This window comes from Gymnodraco acuticeps, unplaced genomic scaffold (genome assembly GCF_902827175.1).
Source record: "Gymnodraco acuticeps unplaced genomic scaffold, fGymAcu1.1, whole genome shotgun sequence".
In the NCBI taxonomy this organism is placed as follows: domain Eukaryota; kingdom Metazoa; phylum Chordata; class Actinopteri; order Perciformes; family Bathydraconidae; genus Gymnodraco; species Gymnodraco acuticeps.
In genome coordinates, this window is record NW_022990400.1 from 206197 (window position 1) to 233632 (window position 27436).

The 27436-nt window shown below is 40.9% G+C and overlaps 1 protein-coding gene across 1 annotated transcript; it reads right to left on the reverse strand.

The window, feature by feature from the left end:
• Nucleotides 1–262: 262 nt before the first annotated feature.
• Nucleotides 263–26789, reverse strand: men1 (multiple endocrine neoplasia I). The gene is made up of 10 exons (XM_034224857.1): nt 26659–26789; nt 16211–16692; nt 15618–15826; nt 14214–14342; nt 10410–10450; nt 10194–10281; nt 9744–9880; nt 3248–3392; nt 2334–2507; nt 263–1518 (listed from the first exon to the last, which is right to left on the reverse strand). Exons 2-10 carry the CDS (start codon nt 16644–16646, stop codon nt 1006–1008), a joined length of 1872 nt encoding a protein of 623 aa, XP_034080748.1. The 5' UTR covers nt 16647–16692; nt 26659–26789; the 3' UTR covers nt 263–1005.
• Nucleotides 26790–27436: the final 647 nt, after the last annotated feature.

Genomic DNA, 27436 nt, shown 5'->3' on the forward strand with positions numbered 1-27436 from the left:
ATGTGTCCAATGAAAGCCCAATCCAAATCATGTATACTCTTATTTTCTTAAGAATGGCATGTAATAGATCAGTTTTTGATTTCGTGAGACCACCCAGTGAGCAAATATTCTCTGGAGAGATGAACCACTGCTTTTTTACTGAATGAAGCAAAGACATACTACCTCCACTGCAGAAAAGGTTACAACAAACCTGTTCCAGTGTAGAGCCTCTTATAGCTCAGTCAACTGTGACCATGTGTTCTTATATATCTAATACACCTCCTCAGATCGCATTACGTTTTATTTTAGTTCTTTATTACTTGCAGATACAAAAACAACAACAACCACAAGTCCTCAAGCATATAGGATGTAGCAGGGTCACCTAATGTGGCTCCTTCTCAACAGTGCATGGTCTTCCTGGTCTTCTCTAATCATTAGAAAAAGGCCTCGCTTAGCTATTCTCAAAACTAAAGGCCACCTACTTTAGAAAGAACAAAGGCAACAAAGAGCTAGCAAGAAAGAAGCTGCCAATAAGCAGAAGCGGACAATGTTACACAGTAACTATCCTAAATAAAACAATCACTTCCAAGGCTTCAGTCATGGACAGGTTCCTAATGGTACAAGTTGATATTTACACGCCTGTATGTTGTATTCTGGTCACCCTCCTTACTTTGGCTTCAAAACATCTGGATGTAAGTTCATGAGAATTGAATAGTAAGTGCGCAATTGGCTGCCAATCAAAACACAAACTAAGGATGAATGAGTGCTTACAATCTATCAAACAAGGCAGCATTTGTTTTTCTGGTCCTAGTAAAATAAAGAGTGAAATGTTCACGTCATCAGTTCAAACCTGATATGTGACGCTTAACTCGAGTGTGCAAGTCAAATATATTGCTGAAAGCGATTGACTGAACTGGACCTCTGGATGAAAACACTGGTAAAAAGTCTCACGAACAAAAGTGAGGTTTATCGGCTGTCTGTTCACAGTTTGTCCTACAGAGTCTCCTCCTCCAACAATCAGCATGTCTAGAGAGACTTGCGCTGGCGCTTCATGAAGGACATGGAGTAGTCCCCGGTGGGGGTGCTCTTCTGCCTCTTCATCTGGACCTGGGACTGGGCGGTGAGCTGCAGCTTGATGGCGCTGGAGTTCACCTTGGCAGCACACAGCAGCCCCTTCATCCCCTTCATCTTCTCACTCTGGAAGGTGACCACAGGCCTGGAGGGGGAGGGGGAGGAGGGCGAAGAGTCCGGGCTGGGGGGTTTTCCTTCTGCGTCTATGCCCCGAAGGCCCTGGGAGGAGCGGCGGCGGCCCCCTCCGTCTCCCACCTTCTTGGGCTGGGCTGCTGGGGGTGTTTGTGTTATTAGCTGGCTGGAGGGGGAGGTGGGGGGGACAGCAGAAGGGCTGGAGCCCTGCTCATCCAGCTTGGACTCCCTCCTGGGGCCCCGCCTGCGGCCCTCCCGGGGGTCGTCGCTGGACATGTCGTCATCATCATTCTGGGGCTCAGGCTCCTTAGTGATGATCGTCACTCTCTGACGCACCTTTGGGATCAGCGCAAACATTTCAGATATAAGATATGGACACATGCTGTTCATAACCTACAGCATTCATCGGTTTGCATTTCATAGTTATTTATTACTACAATAAACAGTATTTAAATTTCACATTCTTCCGTTCTGTTCTATTTTAAATGTATATAATAAACTTAATTGATATAGCACCTTCCATGCAAGATGCAGCCCAACGTGCTTCACATAGATTCATAGAACTAACTGAGTAATAACGAGCGAGGAACAAAAGAAACAAGTTATAAAAAAAGAACACTGAAAGAGTTAGATCACAAAACAATAAAAGATGAACAGGGATACCACTCACATTAAAAAGATAGGTTTTTAATGTACTTTTAAAACTTCCAGAAGAGTTTGTTGTTCTAAGATCCAATGGGAGGCTGTTCCACAGTTATGGGCCATGAAAAGAGAAAGAAGCCTCACCAGATTTCTTGTGAAATACTTGAGGTACTTCTAAGAGAAAGGCATTGGACTCCTCCTGGACAGACTCTTGTGTATACTTGGTCAATTACAACATTCCCTGCAATATTTAGCTTACTGTATTTTATTTGACATGTATATAGTTCACCTCATCTGCATTACTCGCACATTGGTTTTGCAACATAATCTTGCACTATTTTATTTCTACTCTGTTTCTTTTTGCATTATGTTTATTGTTTTAAAAAAAAAAGTGTTTTATGTCATATATATATTCATGTTGCATTGTTGGAGGAGTCTGGGATCTACACTGCGTATGAAAATAAAGCCTTTGAATCTTTAACTTCAAAGCGATGAGCAGGGTTCCTCACCTGAGATTCAAAGCGGCTCAGAGACTGGACCAGGTAGGTGGCCCAGCCCACATGGAGGACCGGCGTGGGGCTGCCCTCCTCCCATTTGCAGATGCCATCGTAGAAACACAGCAGGTGGGCAAAGCATTCTGGGTCCTGAAGTGCAGAGAAAGCGGCTGCCTGCTTCGGGTGATCCTGGAATCAGAATAATAACTGTTAGTTATACAGAACACGTTATACAGGATGTGTCACTCAGCACCCATCTTCTCCTGGTGTCAACATGTGATCTTAATGAAACAGAAAAAGGTATTGCATTTGAATTTTGACATCAGCCATAACTGTTACGGACATGTTGACTGTTTTATATCAAGGACTCTCAAATTGGGGTCCATAGAAATCTGCCATGGGGGACTGTAAAAGGTCGTAAGACTTACTGGTTTAAATTATAGATACATTAGAATACTCTAATAGACCAAGGACAGAAACATAAACATAGTGTACTAAATACATAAATAAAATGGTGCATAGTAGCTTTAAATTAAAAGTTAAATATATCCTGTGAGGTAGTGTAAATAGGCTACATTATGTACAGTATGTGCACATTTTCCCTTATAATGATATTTTTGTTCAGAAAAACATTTCAGTTATCAACAAATATTTTGAAATGGTTGTATTTTAAATGTGAATGACTTTCTATTCTAGTTCTATGTCATTTGGCACACCGTAACCAGAGTCCATATGGTATGTAGCCTTAGTGATGCAGACATCTCCATTATGCAAACACTACCTATGCTAGGCTGCAGATATCATTATCCAGATCATAAACTAATCTGAGGAGGAGGGGTCTTATTCTCACTTTTTCTCAAGTGAAAACAGACCAGATCGGACATTTTGATCTTCTGGATTGCAGCTCTTGTCTGGGGGGGAATACTTGCCTTGTCAGCACCGTCTCCCCCCTCTCCCCCCTCCCCGGTGCTCTCTGCAGCAGAAGATGTCTCCTTCAGCAGGGTGGGGATAACGTCATTGGCGATGTCAAAGAACTCCTTGTAGATCTCCTCGTCTTCACGGAAGTAGTTATACCTGCGAGGGTGGGTGAGAGGAAATTGATTTTTAAAATAACAACAGGGAGGAAGTCAGAATATATCCTGTGAGATCAGACTGAGAATCAGACCATGTGATGTCTTTGACCTGTAACAGGGCATACTTCAAAAAAGTTCAAACTAAATACGTGAAATAAACTGGAGCAATCATTTAGAGCAGTGATTCTCAAATGGGGGTACGCGGACCCCTAGGGGTACGTTGGGGTACTGCAGGGGGTACGTGAGATTTACAAAAAAACTAAAAAAAGTTAATTAAAAAAATACCATGCATGATTACAAAAATAATCTTAGTACAATAAGTTAAATAGAAAACACAATTTTATATAAAATATTCCTAGAACCACCTCATATAAACATGTCAAATGTGTGTATTGTATAGTATTGCATAATATATCATTTTGTTCATTGGTTTGTTAAACTTCAATTGAAAAACTCCTTGGAAAAAACTGTTTACATTTTTTTTCGTTATGTTATTATTTTTCATGCATAAAATTAAAATATCCTTAGTTTGTTGTAATGCATGCATGAAGGAGTAAATAAATCACACACTGAGGGAACATCACTATATTGGAATTATTTGTATAGGGTTTTTCGATCAAAAATGTTCGGGGTCGGTCAGGGGGTACTTGGCTGAGAAAATGTTTCAAAGGGGGAACACTACTGACAAGTTTGAGAAGCACTGATTTAGAGGATATAGTTAACAGTAGGGATGTAACGATATATCGAATATCGCGATAAATAAATGTCTCAATACCGTCGTGAGACTGACAAAATATACCGCGATCTTTTTAAAAAAATAATAATATTTTTAAACCTTTATTTAACCAGATGGTCCCATTGAGATCATCGATCTCTTTTTCAAGGCAGACCTGTCCAGCATGGCAGCAAGTAGGTTACAACATGAACATAAAACAACAGATAACACAAAAGGACATGGTATTTACAGGACTACATGTACACACCTAGAGACATTGACAAGTACTAACAGTATATTTATATCTCTGTCAATAAGCCTCACCTTCTTGGCAAACACTGTATTGTTTTTGAAGTGGCAGAGAGACAATGCACAGTTTGACCCACTGCTGTCACCCATGGCCAAAGCATATATCTCTCTCCCAGCAACATCAGTACCAAGCAAGAGAGTTGTTTCCACAGCAGGGGATTTTGTAAACGCCCAAACATCCCAGCTTCTACTTGGAAATGTGGACATGCTCATATTCCTGAAAGATAACCTTGATGACGCTGAGTGAGTGAGTGAGTGAGTGAGTGAGTGAGTTAGTGAGTGAGTGAGTTAGTGAGTGAGTGAGTTAGAGTTGAATTACTTGAAAAACTAAAGTGAAACTTGATTTATTCTATTGCAGGGTCTGATTATTATATTGTTGACACTTTAAAATACTACTATCCTACAAATCAGATAAAAATAAATAAATTGAAGTAAAAAAAAAAAATTCACATTTTTTTCTTTATTTTTCAATATCGCGATAAATATCGTACCGTGGACTTTGTATCGCGATATTATCGTACCGTGAGTTTTTGGTATCGTTACATCACTAGTTAACAGAGGAAAAATACATCTTTCATTTTCTTTCTCTTCTATTCATTCATCAATCATTATGTTTTAATATTGTATACCTCACCCATTTTTCATCAAAGATAAAAACATGATTTCTAATTCATAGATATTTATTTTACAAAATCTTCCCATTCAGAGTTTATAGTTAATCTTTTACTCAACTTCTTGTTTTTGCTACTATTATTACTAGAAATAAGTAATCTTTATTATGATTGGATGTGGTGTTTTCTTTCCAAGTAAGAGGGTTTTTATTAAGAGACATGCCAAAAGTACTTTACAGACAGTTGTTATAGATATTTCCCCCAAAGCAACTAAACGCTTTACATGACCAAAATAGGAAATGATAGTTCGCCTTCGCTCATTTTGAAGTTACATTTTCTTTGTACTTATCTAAAACATTGATTTATAATAGTCAACGTTTATTAAACAGGTTGATTATTTAACGCATTTCAACAGTGCAGACAAGTGAACTTTGAGCATATTTGACCTACAAAGAATCCACTGTTTTTGACACACTGTGTCCCAAGTGAAGAACAATGGGGAGCAGGAAGAAGGAAGCTGATGTATGGGGGGGGGAATGTGTGATGGGTCACTGGAGTTATTTTTAGCCACAGCTCATGAACAGTGTGTCTAAAGGGAGGAGAGGTTGGATGCTTCCTGTCTCACCACACCCTCTATGGGATTCTGCCTGCTGGGAGTGACAGAGTGAGAACCACAAGAGTACTCAATCTGAACCAGAGTGAGAACCACAAGAGTGCTCAATCTGAACCAGAGTGAGAACCACAAGAGTACTCAATCTGAGCCAGAGTGAGAACCACAAGAGTGCTCAATCTGAGCCAGAGTGAGAACCACAAGAGTGCTCAATCTGAACCAGAGTGAGAACCACAAGAGTGCTCAATCTGAGCCAGAGTGAGAACCACAAGAGTGCTCAATCTGAGCCAGAGTGAGAACCACAAGAGTGCTCAATCTGAGCCAGAGTGAGAACCACAAGAGTACTCAATCTGAACCAGAGTGAGAACCACAAGAGTGCTCAATCTGAACCAGAGTGAGAACCACAAGAGTACTCAATCTGAACCAGAGTGAGAACCACAAGAGTGCTCAATCTGAGCCAGAGTGAGAACCACAAGAGTGCTCAATCTGAACCAGAGTGAGAACCACAAGAGTGCTCAATCTGAGCCAGAGTGAGAACCACAAGAGTGCTCAATCTGAGCCAGAGTGAGAACCACAAGAGTGCTCAATCTGAACCAGAGTGAGAACCACAAGAGTGCTCAATCTGAACCAGAGTGAGAACCACAAGAGTGCTCAATCTGAGCCAGAGTGAGAACCACAAGAGTGCTCAATCTGAGCCAGAGTGAGAACCACAAGAGTGCTCAATCTGAACCAGAGTGAGAACCACAAGAGTGCTCAATCTGAGCCAGAGTGAGAACCACAAGAGTGCTCAATCTGAGCCAGAGTGAGAACCACAAGAGTGCTCAATCTGAACCAGAGTGAGAACCACAAGAGTGCTCAATCTGAGCCAGAGTGAGAACCACAAGAGTGCTCAATCTGAGCCAGAGTGAGAACCACAAGAGTACTCAATCTGAACCAGAGTGAGAACCACAAGAGTGCTCAATCTGAGCCAGAGTGAGAACCACAAGAGTGCTCAATCTGAGCCAGAGTGAGAACCACAAGAGTGCTCAATCTGAACCAGAGTGAGAACCACAAGAGTGCTCAATCTGAACCAGAGTGAGAACCACAAGAGTGCTCAATCTGAGCCAGAGTGAGAACCACAAGAGTGCTCAATCTGAACCAGAGTGAGAACCACAAGAGTGCTCAATCTGAACCAGAGTGAGAACCACAAGAGTGCTCAATCTGAACCAGAGTGAGAACCACAAGAGTGCTCAATCTGAGCCAGAGTGAGAACCACAAGAGTGCTCAATCTGAGCCAGAGTGAGAACCACAAGAGTGCTCAATCTGAGCCAGAGTGAGAACCACAAGAGTGCTCAATCTGAGCCAGAGTGAGAACCACAAGAGTGCTCAATCTGAGCCAGAGTGAGAACCACAAGAGTGCTCAATCTGAACCAGAGTGAGAACCACAAGAGTGCTCAATCTGAACCAGAGTGAGAACCACAAGAGTGCTCAATCTGAGCCAGAGTGAGAACCACAAGAGTGCTCAATCTGAGCCAGAGTGAGAACCACAAGAGTGCTCAATCTGAACCAGAGTGAGAACCACAAGAGTGCTCAATCTGAACCAGAGTGAGAACCACAAGAGTGCTCAATCGGAGCCAGAGTGAGAACCACAAGAGTGCTCAATCTGAGCCAGAGTGAGAACCACAAGAGTGCTCAATCTGAACCAGAGTGAGAACCACAAGAGTGCTCAATCTGAGCCAGAGTGAGAACCACAAGTGCTCAATCTGAGCCAGAGTGAGAACCACAAGAGTGCTCAATCTGAACCAGAGTGAGAACCACAAGAGTGCTCAATCTGAACCAGAGTGAGAACCACAAGAGTGCTCAATCTGAACCAGAGTGAGAACCACAAGAGTGCTCAATCTGAACCAGAGTGAGAACCACAAGAGTGCTCAATCTGAACCAGAGTGAGAACCACAAGAGTGCTCAATCTGAACCAGAGTGAGAACCACAAGAGTGCTCAATCTGAACCAGAGTGAGAACCACAAGAGTGCTCAATCTGAACCAGAGTGAGAACCACAAGAGTGCTCAATCTGAACCAGAGTGAGAACCACAAGAGTGCTCAATCTGAACCAGAGTGAGAACCACAAGAGTGCTCAATCTGAACCAGAGTGAGAACCACAAGAGTGCTCAATCTGAACCAGAGTGAGAACCACAAGAGTGCTCAATCTGAACCAGAGTGAGAACCACAAGAGTGCTCAATCTGAACCAGAGTGAGAACCACAAGAGTGCTCAATCTGAGCCAGAGTGAGAACCACAAGAGTGCTCAATCTGAGCCAGAGTGAGAACCACAAGAGTGCTCAATCTGAGCCAGAGTGAGAACTCATCCCTCACATCACCTAGCTTTGGGAGGAGATGGCTGATAAATGCATTTTTACTTTTATTTATTTAGTTTCAAGAAGTAATATCCCATCAAGGGGGAAAAAGCTTTGCATTGAACGCCACCTTGTGTTCAACTGATGGAACTACAACTAAAGAGGCAGTGCTGACGATGGCGACCTTATTATCATTTGCAACAATATAGCCCTGCTGTAAACATCAGCATTTCAAACAGATTGCTTAATGCCCCTTTCACAATAAAAGTAGGCTAACAACTATTTAATTCACCACATTTAAAACCAAACAATGCCATAAATCTCTCCTCTTTGAACGTTTATTTAGGTGCCCGACCAGATGCACATAAACAGCATCTTGTATTCAGTACGGTTAGCTTTGCTTGCTTTGGAAATGTTTGTATACATGGAAAAATAGAAATGATCTACAATTATTCAAGAAATGAAGAAGTAATGTCAACAAAGCAGCTGCCACAGAGCTTGGAAACAGACAGACCAGCAGACCTCATTTTAGATCATGAGACATATTGCCTTGCTTTTGGAGCCAAGGCAGAACGTATAAAAGTTAGCGCTGAGCTTCAGCCTGCAATGTTCAAAACAACAGATAAAGCCAGAAATCTAGGTGTAGTCATGGACTCTGACCTGAGTTTCAACAGTCACATTAAAACTGTTACTAAATCAGCCTACTATCACCTAAAGAATATATCTAGGATTAAAAGACTAATGTCACAGCAGGATTTGGAAAAACGTGTCCATGCTTTTATCTTCAGTAGACTCGACTACTGTAATGGTGTCTTTACAGGTCTCACTAAAAAATCTATTAGGAAGCTGCAGCTAATTCAGAACGCCGCTGCTCGAGTCCTCACTAACACTAAGAAAGTGGATCACATCCCTCCAGTTCTGAAGTCTTTACACTGGCTTCCTGTGTGTCAAAGAATAGATTTCAAAAATACTGCTGCTGGTTTATAAAGCACTGAATGGTTTAGGCCCAAAATACATTTCTGACCTCCTGCTAAATTATGAACCATCCAGATCTCTCAGGTCTTCAGGGACTGGTCAGCTTTCTGTCCCCAGAGTCAGAACTAAACATGGAGAAGCAGCGTTCAGTTATTATGCTCCAAATATCTGGAACAAACTCCCAGAAACCTGCAGGTCTGCTGCAACTCTTACTACTTTTAAATCCAGGCTGAAGACTTTTCTTTTTGCCGCTGCTTTTAATTGAACTATTCATATCTTAGACTGCACTGTAACTTTTATTATCTTTCCTTTTTATCTTTGCTTTTAAATGAGTGTTTTTAGATATCATTTTATAATATGTTTCTTAATGTCTTTCATTTTTGTAAAGCACTTTGAATTGCCTTGTGTTGAAGTGTGCTAAATAAACGTTCCTTGCCTTACAGGAGGAATATTGTGTTATTATCTGTTTTGTTGTCTTAGGAAACGGCTATTTTAACATTGACAGAATCATGATGATCATGTTTTATCATGCTTTCATTAAGAATTCTGCCTTTTTCGTTATTCCTGTTTGTACTAGTTGTTTTTAGATGTGACGGAGCATAGAGATTGTTCGGTTATCTATGTTGTTTTGGAACGTGTCACAACATATCCCTTGTCTTTTATCTGCAAACCAGATCTACCTACTATAGAAAGAAATGACCTGAATCCTCACAGATTGTAAATTTGACCTCACATCACCATTTGAGCAAGACGCCTATTCATTCAGGATTTAACCAGGAGTGTATAAGCAGCGGTGACTCACTCTTGCATGACCTGTGCTGCCTCGGACCAGCACTTCAGAGCCTCCCGCACATCCCGGTGTCTGTAGTGGAAGCCAGCCAGGTACATGTAAGGGTAGATGTGCTCGTTGTTGTAGAACTTCTGAGCCGAGCCGACAGCCTGAGAGGGAGAGCCCAGAAACACAGGAGGAATCACACATCCTGATCTCTGAAGATGGACAACACTCTCTCAATTCTTAGTCATATTTGTGTCAAGTAAAGGCAGAAAAGTATGATGATATTTTTGCATTTATCTTTGACGGAAACCATTTGAAACCCCATAGTAGTTGGTGATCAGATTTAGTTACTGAGAAATGGAGCCGACTATCACATGTAGATGTTTTCTAAATGTATAGCTCAACATTTTGGGATGTATTGCAGCCTAAAAAACATTTCCTCACATCGTACAAGTCGTCCTTGTTTTTCTTATTTACCTTGAGGTGGATTTGCAGGGGGCTCTCCTTGTCTGGGATTGGCTCCTGATCTTCGAGGTCTGCCAGAGTGCCCATGGCCATAGGATACCTGCACCACCGACAGAAAAAGGAGGGGGGTGTGGAATTTAGCAAGTTTACACATCGACTCTTCACAGTGTGTAGAAACTGTTAGACTTCAGAGACATTTCGTTCCTGACTAACTTCCCAAACTCTCACCTGTCCAGGTCGCCTCGATCGTACAGCAACCATAAGAGTTTCTATGTTCAGGGAGAAAGAAAAATAAAGAAATCCGTAAGAGCAACAGAAGTGGTTCATGAAAAAAAAGATCTAACAAGTTAGTGAAGGGCAAATAGTGGCCCCTCTATTTACCTGTCCCAGGCCTTCATTAGAAACAGGCTTTACATGACTTGTTTTTATAGAATGTCTTAGCATAGTCTAGCTTTTTTTTTTATGTCACTTGTCTAAATAGGGAATATTTATAGGGGTGAAATATATATCTTTTTTTTTTTTTTTAAATGTATGTTGATAATTTGGTATTATCTCATTTAATAATTTTTTGGAGCAGGTTCACTTTTTAATGTAATGTAATTAAACCCCTACCCATTAAGTATAAATACATTTATACAACAACATTTGACGTGATACGAGTATGAAGGAATTAGTGCTATGGAAATGTGCCCTATCCTGAATTTCCTAGGACAAACATTCAGAGTTTATGTCTAAATCCAGGTGTTACAGCTGCATGTTTCTATTATTTCTTGATTTAAAAAAGCCTTAATTCTGATTAGGGATAACATTTTCCAAACTATACATAATTGAAATTGAGGAATACATAAACATTGAAAATGTAAGATGGCCTGCCGAGATACATTTTGTATTGGAATCACTTCACATAAAAATGTTTAAGAAGAATATGGAAAAAGACAGCCAAACTAAGTTGTTAAAAATAAATACTAATCAAATGGTCTAATTCTACGGAGCCCCCCTGGTGACATTGATGAGAAAAATATTAATACGTGGCCACAAATTAATAATGCGTGGCCACGAATTAGTTATTACGTTCCCACGCATTAGTAATTCGAGGGAACACAATAATTATTACGCAATAACTAAATCCAGATAGTCTATAGAAACTGATGACTGAGTGACAACCATAGACAACACTAGCTAAACTCTGTACCGTAGGCTACGGCTATTATCGTGAAGCATGGATCATTTTGATTTGATTTGATTTTCATTTGGGTATGAATTATAATGATATCCTGCAATCCCTTGCAGTTAAGCACAGTGTCATCCTTAGCAAAAGGCACTTGATTCGGCTGCTGAAAATGCACGGTTTGAAACGTAGTTGAGTAAAGTTAGAACGATATTGGCAGATTCAGATTTCACGGATCAATAACTCCTGAACAAAACGTTATTCAGACACAAATGACGTCTCCTAAGTTCCGTGGTAAGGTTGACAACGAACTACAATCACATCACAAAAGCCAATATGCGCCGTCCTCGCTCCGAGCTGGACACATTACATTGGTCTCTATCTGCAGAAACGAGTGCTCAGGGACCGTCTGCAAAGTGCAACTCCCAAAAAAGAGAATATAATAATATTCAATCACTTCACTATTCTCCAGTATATTACTACCAAACTCATTACACACATCAATAGTCTCATGTTGCTCATACTACAGCAGAGAGTTTGGAAGAATATGGTTTGGAATAATTTTGGTGAATATTTATACTGTATAATAGTAACGTTATTGAAGATGATGTCATATTTATTGAAGATTTTACAATATAAATATTCACCAAAATAATTCAAAAGCACATTCTTCCAAACTCTCGAGCAACATGAGACTATTGATGTGTGTAGTGAGTTTGGTAGAAATATACTGTATAAACAGGGGTGCACATAACTTTTTTGCCCTGGTTCTCAAAGGAGCACCTGGAGATGTTGCTTGGTGCTCATCCTTAAAATGAAATAAACCGTAACTTTTGAGGGGTCTTGACTTTATTTGCCAGACACACGGCACTGAACACACATGCAGAGGTGAACACAGAACACACATGCAGAGGTGAACACAGAACACACATGCAGAGGTGAACACAGAACACACATGCAGAGGTGAACACAGAACACACATGCAGAGGTGAACACAGAACACACATGCAGAGGTGAACACAGAACACACATGCAGAGGTGAACACAGAACACACATGCAGAGGTGAACACAAGACAACATTAGCACGACCAGTAATCCTACAAGCTGTCATCACTACCCTCCTGACTGTTCTCCTCACTGTCTTCCTCTCTGTCAGACATGGTAGCTGATGATGTAGGCCTACTTCTTTCTCTCTGGTTGAGTCTGTGATTAGCTGCTTGCATCCACAAGTCAACAGCTGGTTTTGGGTCGAAAGTATCTGTTGTCATCTTAGACAAGTGGATGTAATCAAATAAGTGAACATAACCAATAACCTATAGCCAATAACAAATTAATGTAACTTATTTTATTTGTGTTGTTCATTCATATCTTATTTTACCTTAACATTTATTTATTTATGCATTTTTTTTATCTTTCCAGTTTTAAACGATATGTCTGGTTTACTGTCCTATAGTATGTTGGAATGATTTAAAACCTGTTTATCCCAATAATTATAAAGGAGTGCCTTGGAAATATGTGTTTACATAAATTGTGATCAAAACGTTTGAGACCCACTGAGATAACTTAGACTAAAGTGAACTATCTAAACACTCAGAGTCCTTCACCTCACTGAGCTGTAGTATCAGCCTCTCAGTCTGAATGGAGAGGACTCTCCCTCCACATTATTGTAGAAACATCTTCTTCTTATATCCGTTAGAGCAGCTAGCACCAGATTCTAATAACAACTGCGCCGGAACCGGTGCACCCTCCCTCTCTCCCCTCGCATTTTCGCTGTGAGCTGCGGGCGCCAGATAAGCCAACATCCCCCATTTTCATCACTTACAGCGCCCATCGTACAGGGCAAATGAAACGTGTAACCGGGGTGAAAAGGGTGTTACATTTACTTAATTATGAATGTTGTTACATCAAGGCCGAAAATTAGGATGAGCCCCAACGGTCAAAATGTTTGTTTCCCTCCCAGAGCTGCCAGCGCAGCGCCTCCACAGATCTGGCGCCCTAGGCGAAGATCTATAACGCCAGTGCGACGGGCCGGCCCTGAGTTCATATGCAACTCGCAAATATCTTTCTCTCTTTTCTCTTTCCTCCCTTCTCTCTCTCTCTTAATGTTGGTATGCAAATGCGCCTTTTTTCAAATGACCCGGTGCTCTTTTTTTGGTGCGCAGGTGCGCATGCGCACCTGCGCACCAGTTATGTGCAGCCCTGTGTAGAATAGTGAAGTGATTGAATATTATTGTATTCTCTTTTTTCGGAGTTGCACTTTGCAGAGGGTCCCTGAGCACTCGTTTCTTCTCCGGCTGCAGATAGAGACCAATCTAATGTCTCCAGTTTGGAGGACAGCACGTATTGGCTTTTTTTGATCAAAATGTGATTGTAGTTCGTTGTCAACCTTACCACGGTACTTAGTTCATGAGTTATTGATCCGTGAAATCTGAATCTGCCAATATCGTTCCAACTTTACTCGACTTGTTGTCACTCAGTCATCAGTTTCTCTAGACTATCTGGATTTAGTTATTGCGTAATAATTATTGTGTTCCCACAAATTACTAATGCGTGGGAACACAATAACTAATTCGTGACCACGCATTATTAACTCATGGCCACGCATTATTAATAGGTGGCCACGTATTAATATTTTCCTCACCAATGTCACCAGGGGGGCTCCGTATAATTCAGTATTCTCAAAGAGAAAATAATGGACATTTCAATTCCTTCATTCCAAGAAGCCAATTCTACAATTTTGGTTGGCTCTGATATTTAGGTCATCGCTTCCTCCAGCATCTACTGTGAAAGTGAGAATTGTGGTGTGTTCAGGGAGATTAAAAGAGCAGATATGCATCACCCCACAGTGCGAGGTGTGTTTCACCTGTTGGAGCTGCAGGAGCTCGGAGCTGTCCGTGTGGAGGTCCAGGGACGGGTTGATGGCACAGACCATGAAGGCCACCTCCATGTTCCTGTCACATTTCATGTAGGAGCCCTTCAGGTACAGCCAGCTCTGAGGGGACACACACAGAAGGTTAGAGAAAGTTAGTCAGAAATACATATTACTCGTCTTAATGTTTACATTTCTTGTATAAATCTATGGGGGGCTACATTCATCTTTATTTTGATAGCTTAAAGTGGACCTATCATGCTATATTTGAAACATATATTGTAGGGCTATACCTATATAAAAACATGTCTGTGAAGTTTTGTTTTCAAAATACCAAACAGATCATGCATTTTAGCCATGCCTCATTTCGCTCTATTTGCTCTTTTCCAGCCATGTTTTTGAAAGGGCTGATTCTGCTTTTGTGGCAGACTACAGCGCCACCTACAGGCCTGGCATATGTACTACAGCGTCTTGAGCGCTTTCGAGCGGTCTCTCATTCCCCTGATAGGTGGAGAGTTGCCCATATAGGCGGAGCACCCCTTTTCTGACGTCAGAAAAATTCAAATAATAATCAGCTCCGTTGCAGCCCCGTTTTTAGAGATTTGGGTACGGAGGAAAAGAGAGAGGGTTGTGTTTTCTGACACTTGGTGAGTTCCCTGACACACCGGGGACACATATTCATGTATAAAAGACGTACAAAAGTGCATTTTGCATGATAGGTTCCCTTTAAATAAAAAGGAGCAACAATAATTACGATGGGACATTAAATTATCAACTTCTCATTCACTTCCTGTAAAAAAAAAACTGATCTGCTCCACTGACTGATTACATTACCAAGCGGTTCAAAAATGAGTCACATTGCCTGGCTTAGACATTAGATAGTTTTGGTGACATAAAACTGAGTCATCAGTGCTAAATACAGCCACTAGGGGAAATTCAAATCAAGTTACTGTAAGCACATTTGACTGAATATGATGTCATAAACGATCATTTCTTGTTTCACAAAGAGCTGTCCAAGGAATATATATAATAATTACCATGTGAATTCTGGGATTTTCTTTAACACTTGTGTCGTCTTCCTATCAACTTTTGTCCTTCGGGTTTGAGTATTTAAAAAGCATATAGTATAAATAATGACCTGTGTTTCTGAGTTAAAAAAGGAAATAATGTTGAATGATCTTACAAAATTGTCCCCAAAAGAATTTGGAATAAAACCAAATGAAAGTGATAATTATTATAACAAAAATTTAAACGTAGAATACAAGTGAACATGTATTTTTTCTGGCACTCGCATAAAATAAACCTTTATCCTGAGATGAAAATATTTGGGTCAAATTTGACTCGAAGGAAGGTTAAATGTTTCATCATTATCAGGTAAGAGACAGTGATACACCTCACCTTCTCACTGACTCCTGCTGTGACTGTTTGTCCTCGTCGGTCCTCGTTACCCTTCCCGTGCCAGGTCACCTCGGCCGTTTCTTCCCCGTTTTTGTTAAAAATGACCCAGGCGTGGTCCTCAGACAGCGCCAGGTGGACGTCCTTTAGACCCAGAACCTGGCAGGCTGCCACCACTGCGAAGGCCACACCGGAGCTGTCCAGTTTGGTACCTGTTTCAATTTTTAAAAATAGTTATTTTAAGCCTTTAAAAACATCTTCATAAAACAAATGTTTAAGTAATACTTAAGAAGTTATGTCACCAATGTGCAATAATGTAAAAAACTAAAACAAACTTATGTGCAATATGTACCTAGTTAAAATTATAATAATTACTCTCTGCCTTCTTCGCTTTACAATCTTAATATGTAACAATAATCTGTAAGTAAGTACTATGTGCAATATATCATTTTACCTCTGTTATCTAGCTTCTACCAGATAACAATTCTACATGTTACATTTTGAATTGGAATAATTTTATTTTTTTTACTCCATCTTCACTTTTGCTGTAACAATGTACATTTCCCTCATGTGTGAATTCTGATTCTGATTCCTACCTGTGATGAGACTGAAGAGAGACTGGATGTGGGCCCGGTCTTTGAAGTAAGAACGACTTAGACTGTTCCAGATCACATCCGACACTTTCTTTACCAGTTCCCTGCTGGACCCTGAACCCGTCCTCCGGTACTGGGAGAGGTCCACCGCTCCACGGATCTGGGCCGTGAAACGCTCGTACAGTGCAGAGATCATGCCCAGTTCCACAGTGGGGAAGCAGGAGTTGGGACAGTCCACCTCCAGTGGTTCAAACCGGACCCCTGGCACGTTGATGGGGACGACCCGGTTCACAGCTAGGAAATGCTCGACAAATCCCAGGACCAGAGAGAGAAGGGCGAGGTCTGGCTCTGGCTTGTGGAGCTCAGAATCAAACAGCTGAACCACGCCATCGATCCCCCGCAGGGGGAAGTGCTTCTTCTGGGTTGAGTGCAAACCCATGATGTTCCAAAGTCAGTCCACTCAGATGCTCTCCTCACCTGCAGAACTGAATATGACACAGCTGTTAGTTCAACTCCAGCTCAGCACTGGCCATGGTAGTTTTTTAGCAAACATTTGTCAAATAGTGCATTTATTGGGAACTATTTTCAGTTGTGGCTTGAACCACATTGAGTTTGTATTTGCTGTAGGATGTGTATGTGGGATTGAGTCCAAATAATTAACAGTATGTGCTTTCATGGTAATAAAGGGCCATGTCACAGTTTAACAGAGTGGCTTATTGATGTGTTAAAAACAGGGCCGGTTTTTGGCATAGCCGGTCGCTTAGGGCGCCAGATCTGGGGGGCGCTGCGCTGGTAGCTCTGGGAGGGAAAAAAACTTTTTGGACCGTTGGCGCTCATCCTAATTTTCGGCCTTGATGTAACAACATTCATAATTAAGTAAATGTAACACCCTTTTCACCCCGGTTACACGTTTCATTTGCCCTGTACGATGGGTGCTGTAAGTGATAAAAGTGGGGGATGTTGGCTTATCAGGCGCCCGCAGCTCACAGCCAAAGTGCGAGTGAACGTGGGAGCGAGCGAGAGAGCGAGAGAGAGAGAGAGAGAGCGCACCGGTACCGGAGCTGTTGTTATTAGCTGGTGAGAGGCTCAGTGAGGTAGATAGTTCACTTTAGTCCAAGTTATCTCAGTGGGTCTCAAACGTCTTGATCACAATTTATGTAAACACATATTTCCAAGGCACTCCTTTATTAATCTTTGGATAAACAGGTTTGAAATAATTCCAATGTATACTATAGGACAGTAAACCAAAAATATCATTTAAAACTGGAGATAAAAAATATGCATGAATAAATAAATGTTAACTAGGTAAAATAAGATATGAATAAACAAATAAAATAAGTTAAATGTATTTGTTATTGGCTATGGTATTATTTGATTATTAAAATGTAAACCGATATTTTTCATATGGGTGTTTAGTAGGGGTGTAACGGTTCACAAACATTTCGGTTCGGTATGTACCTCGGTTTTTAGGTCACGGTTCGGTTCATTTTCGGTACAGCAGAAAAAAAATCACAAAACATAAACTATTTTTTTTAATTATTATTATTATTAAACTGTGAATAATGTATTCACTCAAATAAATACAAAATATAATAAAATAAACATTAAGGTGCAGCATTTCGATGAACTGAAATAATCGGTATTTGAACTGTACTGTACTAGTACCTAAGCAGCCAGTTTGACATTAGGACTTGCTTGTCATTGTATTTTCATGTTTTTTTAAAGAAAGATGAACTTGTCCACATTGCTTGCTGAAAGGGCAGATCTGCTGGCACTAACAATGTCTCCTGCTGTGGAGAACACCCTCTCTAGGGACAGGTAGCAGGTACAGCCAGGTAGCGCTTTGCTAACATGGCAACATAAGGATATTTGGCGTTTGTAATAGCTTTGGCTCGGTCTGAACTCTCTGCGAGTGGTGGAGGCTTACATGCTAGCGGGAGTTGGGTTTACACTTCAGTCTTTTTTCTTTTGGTACCGGTGATATTCACGTTCGGTGATGCCTTTTCAAATGAGTGTGCAAGTTTGATGTATTGCCAGCCACGTATCCAATTTTAGTTGAACAATGGCGACAAACAGCTTTGGTTCGGTCCACCTGTCTTTGGCCGTCATCCTTGTACGTAACTGCAAAACCAAAATGTTCCCAAACCGGAGACTTCAATGATGCTGGAGGATTTTCGAGCTCAACTTTATCTGCGTTCGCCGTTTCGACAGATCCTCAAATTACTGACTACATTTGAACGCATCTTTGTGACCAGCTCTCATAGTATGCCTCTCGTCCAATGAAATGACGTGCTCGCTCTATGACGCGCTGAACCCAATGTGAGCAAATTACTAGGCTTGTTTGAGACGCGTTGCGGCTCGCCTCGAAAGTAGACGAGAATAGCCGATCGCAGCTCGGAGTCCATGCTCGGAGTCGGCTTCGTCTTCTTCTTCTTCTCTCGGTTTTTTGGCGGATTGCAAACAACTTTAAGGTGCATACCGCCACCTCCGGAGTCGGCTTGACTCGGTTTGCATTTATAAAGAATGCACACATGTGTTTAATCGTTAATGTCAGATATGTACTAAGTAAATACATTTGTTCCTGCTCAAGATTAGATTCAACTTTATTGTTATTGCACATATTACAGGTACTGAGACAACGAAATGCAGTTTAGCTTCTAACCAGGAGTGCGACAAGCAGTAAAGTGAAAAGTAATGTACAAAATCTACAGAATAAAATATAGAATGAATTGAATGATGAATAAACAGTGAGGGGTATGAATACACTAGATATCAGCCTGTGAGCAGTATGAACAGTGTGTATGAATATGCTAAGATATATAAAGTATGAAAACGGTAAGCAGTGCAAGTATAGTATAAAATATATAGATATTAATTTCATGATGATAAACATTGTGGAACGATGATGAAAAATGTGAACGGAAGGGGCGACGTAAAACTGACACAAAAACAACAAACTTTTGCCGAGCCAATTGGAGAGTTTCATCACCAGCACGTGGTAAAAACCACCAATGAGCGCTCAGCTCGAGATACCAGCGAGTCGTTTCCCATCAAGCATTTCGCTTCCGCAGCCCGTGGAGAGGAACTGCGCCGACTCGCCGCGCCTCGCTCTCAAGGCTGCGGGCGTCTTTGTCCCGCGAGATTTCAACGTCTCATGTAGGCGAGCCTCCAGAGCAAGTCGGACAAAATGACTAACCATCATGCAACGCACTAGCAAGACGTTGATCGCAATTGCGCAGGTCTGCGCAGGTCTCCCTTGTCTCAAACAAGCCTACTCTGAATGCTGCGACGCAGCACCTGAGATTACTTCCAAAAAGTTGTTCACGTTCTCAATTTTTTACGTTTAACGTTATATTCGTTCGTGTACCGAACCGAAGGGCCCGTACCGAATAATTTCGGTACGGGTACGTGTACCGTTACACCCCTAGTGTTTACAGTTGTACCCCCTAGATCAGGTCTCTAGTAATTGTGTGCTCAAAGTGCACCAGATTGAAGCATTTTACTTTAACGTTTTCAAAAAAAAATCTTCCCGGGAGGGCATACCCCCAGACCCCCTAGAGCAGTGGTTCTCAACTGGTCAGGCCTCGGGACCCACTTTTTACTTGGTCAATAAATCACGACCCAACATTTTGAAGCACTCAAATCTATTCAACAAAAAATCGTGCTGTAATATATACGCTTTTCAGCATACAATATTAATGAAAGTGAAGTACAGTGCATATATCAATTCACAGAACTAAAGTATGCTTTTAAAAAGGTTTATGAGATGATGGAATCAAAGCTGTACTGTTTAAAAAAGGCACGCATGCTAAAAAGATTTTTAGAAATACTAACAAACTATGCATTCTGGTACACTCTGAGAAGAAAATAAATAAATCTATTACTACCCGACATATTAATAATATTTTATGCCATTGTTTGTTTTTCACTTTGTTCTGACAGCTTGCTGCTCCTCACAGAGAGAAAAGCAAAGAGGAGATAGTCTATAGAGGCTTCTCAATACTCAAATGTCCCCTCCTCGACTCCTCGGTCCTCCGGTAGTGACCCGGAAATGAATTTCAGCGCGCCATTTTGAAGGACGTCTCATTTCTCTAAATGCACACCGAGGACCGAGCGTCGAGGAGGCTCTCTGGAGGAGGCTCTCTGGAGGAGCTATAACCGAGGATACACTGATGGTTCCTCCACGGCTCCTCCGCGGATGCATTTCCGGGAACGGTGGAGGCGTGACGTACGGCCGGACTTATCTCAGCCAATGACAGCTACGCATACATCCCCTGGATATTATTTTAGAAACTGCTTTCATTGCGTCGCGATGTTTCCGGAGAGAACAGCTGTGAGGTCCGTGCAGAAAGCAGCAGAGGTGGGGACTCGAGTCACATGACTTGACTCGCATATTTTTTGACTTGAGACTTGCTTGACTAACATTGATAAAAGACTTGACTTTGACTTGGTATTCATGACTTGAGACTTGACTTAAGCTTGAGATAGACGACTTGAAAGGACTTGACTGTTTTAAAATTAAATATTTGCGTTTTAGTGAGATATTACGTTTAGTTTTTTCGAAAAACGTGATTATAGCGCCGTGCGCGCAAACCTGGCAACCCACTAGAAGGCAGGAGTGTCAGTTAACATGGCAGCGGCTAGCTTTACTCCAAAAATAGTGAAGTTTGGATTCAAGGATTATTTTTAGTGGTGCACGATAATTATCGGCCCGATATTAGGAATTATGACGTCTTCCCGATAAACCCGATAAAAGTATTAATAGCCCCGATAATATACAATAATTTTTTGGGTAAAAAAAGAAAAAATACTGCGGTGTGGGTGGATTGGGATGAGGGGTGCTTGTTTTTCACTGGGCTCCTCCCGTTTTGCCAGTACTGTGGTATTAGTGGTTTAGGAAGAGGGGAGTTTTTCAAAAATCCAGCGCTCCCCAACTCATGCCTGGCTGTGATGTAAATGGTGTGCGGCCGTGAAGCCAGGACAGTAAACAAACATGTCGCCGGTAGTATGGGACTATTTCAAAGTTTCAGAGTTAGATAGTTCGCTTGCTATTTGTATTAACAAATGCAATGAAGAAGTTCCACGAGGAGAGAAAAAGGCAACGAGCTATAATACTTCCAACCTGATTAGTCACCTGAAACATCGCCATCGCTACGATGGTGTGTTAAAAGCGTACGAAGACGCCTGCGATGCTAAACTAGCGGCGAATCCAAAGCCAGCTGCAAAGGCACCGGGGCTTTTACCTATCGACGAGGCTTTTGAAAAAGGCAAGAAGTTTGCCAGAGACGACCCCAGGGTTAGTTTTGTTCATAGTAGTAATGCTCATGTCATTTGCTCACTACTAGTCTTTTTTTTACCACCAGGTGTGCAAAAACTACAGGTACATTTAATATATATATATATATATATATATATATATATATATATATATATATATATTAGGGATGCACGATATTGGTTTTTTGAAACCGATACCGATAACTTCCTGCTTCTCAAGACCGAGTGAAAAACAAGCGCCCCTCATCCCAATCCACCCACACCGCAGTATTTTTTTCTTTTTTTTTACCCAAAAAATATATTGTATATTATCGGGGCTATTAATACTGGTATTGGGTTTATCGGGATGACGTCATAATTCCTAATATCGGACCGATAATTATCGGGCCGATAATTATCGTGCATCCCTTATATATATATATATTATATTATTATCGGTTATCGGTATCGGTCTTGAGAAGCAGGAAGTTATCGGTATCGGTTTCCAAAAACCAATATCGTGCATCCCTAATTATTTTGTCGATGACGGTAATAAGAAGAGAACAGCGATATGCAGGGTCTGCAGCATAAAGATCAGTGACACGACCACCACAACATCCAACTTCATTCGTCACTACAAAAAAAAAACACAGAGAAAGGTACGTGCATGTGCTGTGTTAGCTAGAAAGCTAACGTTAAGTTTAAGCTACGTTAGACTTGGTTTCAAATCGATTAAGCAAAGAGAAGACAAAACGGTAAATGAACACTAGAACCGCCAAGGGATTCATTTGGACTAACCCTGATACTGACGGGCTGTCAGGAGAGAGAGAGAGAGAGAGAGAGAGAGAGAGAGAGAGAGAGAGAGATTTCCCCTGTGTTATTATCAGAAGTTACTGTAACCTTTTGAATAATGTAGTTCATCTACTTTTAGTAGTTTGTTTAAATGTTTTAATTATGTTGTTTTTGTTTGTAAAAGTGCATCATTCCTTGATTTATTGTAAAATGAATCTGAACTTTTTTATCTGTTATGATGATAAACTGAAGCAATTTCTAAATTAACCCAATTAAGTGAGTTTTAAATCGTCCTACTTAGTTTATAAGGAAATTATGAAGAGGAACAAATTAAATGATTTGAAAATGATATCTATGTAGGCGCTGACGCTGTTGGCGGTTCTAGTGTTAACAGAAATTTTAATTAAATATGTGTAATGGCAAATGCAAATTAGTGGCTTTTCGGCGCCTACCGCTTTTTTAACGCTGATTTGGGTGACTCGTGTAATTCGTGGAGAACCGACGAGTTTTCGTTTTGGGGGGGGGGGGGTCCATTCATCAGTCCGACTGACGGACAACTTCTCACTTCAAAAAAGAAGAAGAAATCTAGACCGCAAAATAATTAAACAAGAGAATGCCTGTTTTTCCTGGCCAATGACAGGTTCCTTGAACACAACACGAGCGTAACGTCTCTTCACGTTAAGTTCCCCACCCCTGCGGTAAATAATAATAAAAACCCATGATTTATAATCTCTGTCTCCTATTGATCTGAGTATATTATAAAGAATAGCCAGTTAATTGAAGCATTATAGCACAGGCCTTTGTCAGATGGTATATTACGCAGTTTTTTTTCTGCTTCGAATAGTTCTCTCTTTTTTCACAATACCTGTGTTTGCATCCCTGTGTATGATTTTCTCACCTGGAGTTCTGCCTTTTTGAACAGACTTTTTGAGTCCTAGCTATATTGTCTGCAGTTCTAGGGTTAATATGAATCTAATATGATTGTCATCGGTCTAAATTAGATTTCAAATGATTAACTGTGTATGTAATGAAGATCATAGTGTGGGTTACATCCATTTTCATAACCACTGTCTTTTAACTGATTTAAATGCGGAAACTGGGCTTATTCATCAGAATGTAGTATGACTTGACTTGCTTGACCTGAGCAATGACTTGACTTGACTCTCATCACAGTGACTTGGGACTTGCTTGATACTTGTAGGTCAAGACTTGAGACTTGCTCATGACTTGCACATGTAGGACTTACTCCCACCTCTGGAAAGCAGAGCAGTGTGTAGAATGTATATCACTCAGTATAACAGGCCTACATTACTCTCTTTATTTGCTTTAGTTTAGTAGATATCTACAAACAAAGAGTCAATATTTTTCTAAAACCATTTAGTGCTTCACATAATAAAATACACAACGGCTGTAGCCTGATTAGGCTTTAGGAGCTGTAGGTTGGTGTGTGGTACAGTGTGTGTGTGTTGTACAGTGCGTAGATGCGGCGGACAGACGGGTCTCAGTTGGTTTGGTGTCCTTACTTTTAATACTTGTAAACTTTTGGCCCGTAATTTCAATTCCCCATTTCAGCGACCAGAGAGAGGGGGGGGGGGGGGGGGGGGGGGGGGGGATATATCCAGTCTCTGATTGTGTTACGTTATTATGAGAGTGCTCTCATACTTTAAAATTGTATATATTTATATAAATATATTTGTGTGTGTGTCCGCATCTGTAGCCTGTTATTGTCTCATTATACCGCACTCAATTAATTCAAAGTAAATATGTGGGGCAACAATGTTCAGCTGATCTAACAGATTATAAAATACAGTGCTATGACAAAACACTCGACACGTAATAATGAACGGACGTCGCTTTAATATGACCGCTCAGAGGAGAGGAGTTCTCATTTCTTTAAACGTCTGCTGCTTCCCCTCCTCTCTCCTCGGTCCTCCGCTCGCATCTCCTGTGGGCGGGACTAAGTCTCGAGGAGGGGAGTCGAGGAGGGGAAATTTAAGAATTGAGAAGCCTCTTGTGTGAATTACTTTGTGGGTAAGGGTAGATAGCCCCCATTGTTCTGTGACCTGTCAATCATCAAACCAGGGGTCATATTTCATTATTTGTTCATTTGTATCTGAAGTTGTACCCATGGATGTATAAAGAATAGTTCTACCCCAAAGTTATTCTCCGTGGGGACTTCCGGCAACAATCTTGATTCTGATTGGCCAGAAGACTCGGAAAAACATCAGCAAAGATGTTTTATTGAGAAGATGATCACTACGTGACTACTGGTCTCCGGTACTTCCAGTCCAACGCATACTGCATGCACAGCGTTAGAAAATTGGGTCTTCAAAATAAAAGTTTGACTTTTTCCCCACAAAAAATAATAATATATATAATTCAAATTTTCAAAATGTTTTTCTTCACTCACACATCCACTCGAAACGGGTGTGCGACCGACTTTTGGGTCGCGACCCACCAGTTGAGAACCACTGCCCTAGAGGATGTGACGTCCATTCCCCAATTCAAACATGTTCATACGATACTGAATACATTTTAAGCCTTTTTGATGTAGATTACCTATGTCAATACATTTGTTTGTTGTGTATTCGTCTTTTGTAGAGATTGTTAATGTATTCTTTATATAGCCTATTCTATGTGTATTCCTTGGATACTCTATTGATCTTTATCTTTTCTACTGTAAAATCTCGCCTAGGGCAGCAAATTGGCTAGAACCGGCTAGGGCTGAACGATTAATCGATTTTAAATAGAAATTGCGATTTTAAATGATGCGATTATGAAATCGCAAAGCCTGCGATTTTTTTCTTGTGTGTCCGTCATCCACACCAATCAGAAGTGCTGTGCTCCACATGTACCAGCCATTGTTAACCAATCAGAAGTGGCCCATGATAGAAGGTGATAGACAGATTGATCCAATGACCTGCCAAGTGCTTTTGAAAGTGCCTGCCCTTTCCAAATGGCTTCCAATGGAGCTTTAGATGGTTTGGTGAAACAAAGCATCTGAGTCAGGTTAGTAATGCTCCATCACATGTTTTACATCTATTACAGGGTGAATCTTAAACTGAAGCTTGACTTTAAAGCAACCCAACGGAAGTTTCATGTAAGTTTAGTTCTTTCACTCGTAGCTCGGGCTGCGGGGGTGCTAGAGACTGGAGTACGTTGATACGACCTTCCTAGCCGGAGATATGGCCGCATTTTACAATAAACTTCCGTTGGGTCGCTTAAAAACAAATATCGCAATTCGAATCGCAATCGCAATATTTGTCAGAAAAATCGCAATTAGATTTTTTCCCAAAATCTTGCAGCCCTAGTACCGGCCCTGGTTAAAAATAATAATATTTGAAAACAATGGTGATCTATGGTACAGAGGAACAGGCTAAATACAGGTAATCATTCAATACTTAGTGAGGCACATTCATTGTTTGCTCGGGTCAACACATGGGATATGTTAAACATTAAATATAAAAACATTTCAGACTTTCTATGTAACTGTTGCTTTGCCAGTTATTACTTATAATACTATAACATGTATTCTTGGGAATACATTAAAAATGCACAAAAGGCTGAAAATACACGACCACAGATCTATAAAAAGGCAATATTGCTGTAAAAAATGTAAAAGCCTATTAGTATTTATCAATGATGTTGTCATATATTATATGAATCTACTATGAACACTTATCTGCATTTATACACATTCTGTTAATAATGTGAGCAATAATTATGATAATAACAATGTTTTTCTACCTGCTGCAGACACAGAGCTAGACACTGACCCGGGGATGAGCAGCTTTGGTTGCATAATGCTGGTTACATCAACGCAGCTAACATGGGCTATATGGCGCTTTGGTGGGCGGGGCACTCCTACTGCTACAGATGTAGCCACATTCAATTCAAAGCTACAAAAGGATGCTCTTCTACGTTCTTTCTTCCGATTAATGCTTCGAAAGGTCCACGCATGACCAGAAACGCAGTAGTACTGCAGTATTTACTACCGACCAGGAATACTCTGTTACCGATAGATTCATTCATTTGCAAGCCGGGTGTACTGATCCAGGCTAACTAGCTAACTAACTAAGTTAAGTAAACGTTAGCTAACCATTTATGCTTGCTACTACTGTTAGTTTGCTGAATGAATTTATTGTAAGATAAAGTACACAAATGTACCAAACCAGAAAGCGGGCCACACACTGTGACAAACAGCTCAGGAGCAGCTGGATGAATGACGGCTGTTGTCAGAAGCTACTAACAAGCTAACGAGCTGCTAGTTAGCTAAACTCACCACTTTTGGATAACGCATATACCCCTTGGACTCTAGCGAAATACATCATCACAACCTGCCGCAATACTGACTTGCTCTAAACTCTGAGTAACTGAGAAATAAACCATGTGTGATAACATACCCGTATTCTCACCGCCTCATCCACATGTTTTTGTTTGTGTCCCCCTTCTTTTGCCGCGCAGTTCAGTCTGCCTGAAATTCACTTGCAGTGTGTTGCCAGTCTCTACGTTTGCGTAACGGAGTAGATCTTATAACAATATGGCGGACGCTGCCAATCGCGGTCGAGCGCTGATAGACCCATCCCTATGGTTGTAGATCTTAAGCACTGCGCACACAGTTTCCCATCGTGTAGCCTGGGAAATGTAGTTCATAATGTGTTGTTCGTAGACTCTGCCAGCAGAAGGCGGCAGGGAGCCGTCATGTCATATATTGCTACAAAATGGAACAAAGGTAACCATTGCATAATGGAAAACAAGCTACAGTAAAATCCACACAATTTGGACCCTTATAAAAGTGTACCCATAGCCGTTAAATCGTTACATCTTCATAATTTAAAAGCAATATAATCAACGTGGTTCAAGGTGGACATTTGTTACAAATAGCTCATACAAACTCTAGTTAATGTATTCAACCCATCCACCTTTATCCCACATTTATTATACACTCATATTTTGGTATTATTTATTCAAATTCTAATAATGTAGCCTCCCAAATCTAAAATAGCTATTGGTCAAAATGCAAAATCCCACATTTGTTCAGAGCAGGTATAACTGTGTTCAGGAATATTCCTCGTGCTGCCTTCAAGTGCTGTGGGGTATTTCTAAATCATGCGTGAACTTCACAACAAAATTAGATATTTTGTCTAGAACCATGGCAGTTCACTGATACAAAGTTCCTTG

Bases quoted from the DNA above. Each gene is read 5' to 3' on its own strand.
- men1 (XM_034224857.1), bottom strand. From the start codon at position 16,646: ATGGGTTTGCACTCAACCCAGAAGAAGCACTTCCCCCTGCGGGGGATC. The intron at 9,881-10,193 runs GTAAATAAGAAA...TCTCCCTCTCAG, and splicing joins CCCTGCAAATCCACCTCAAG to GCTGTCGGCTCGGCTCAGAA. The intron at 2,508-3,247 runs GCAAGTATTCCC...TTCTGATTCCAG, and splicing joins GGGGAGACGGTGCTGACAAG to GATCACCCGAAGCAGGCAGC.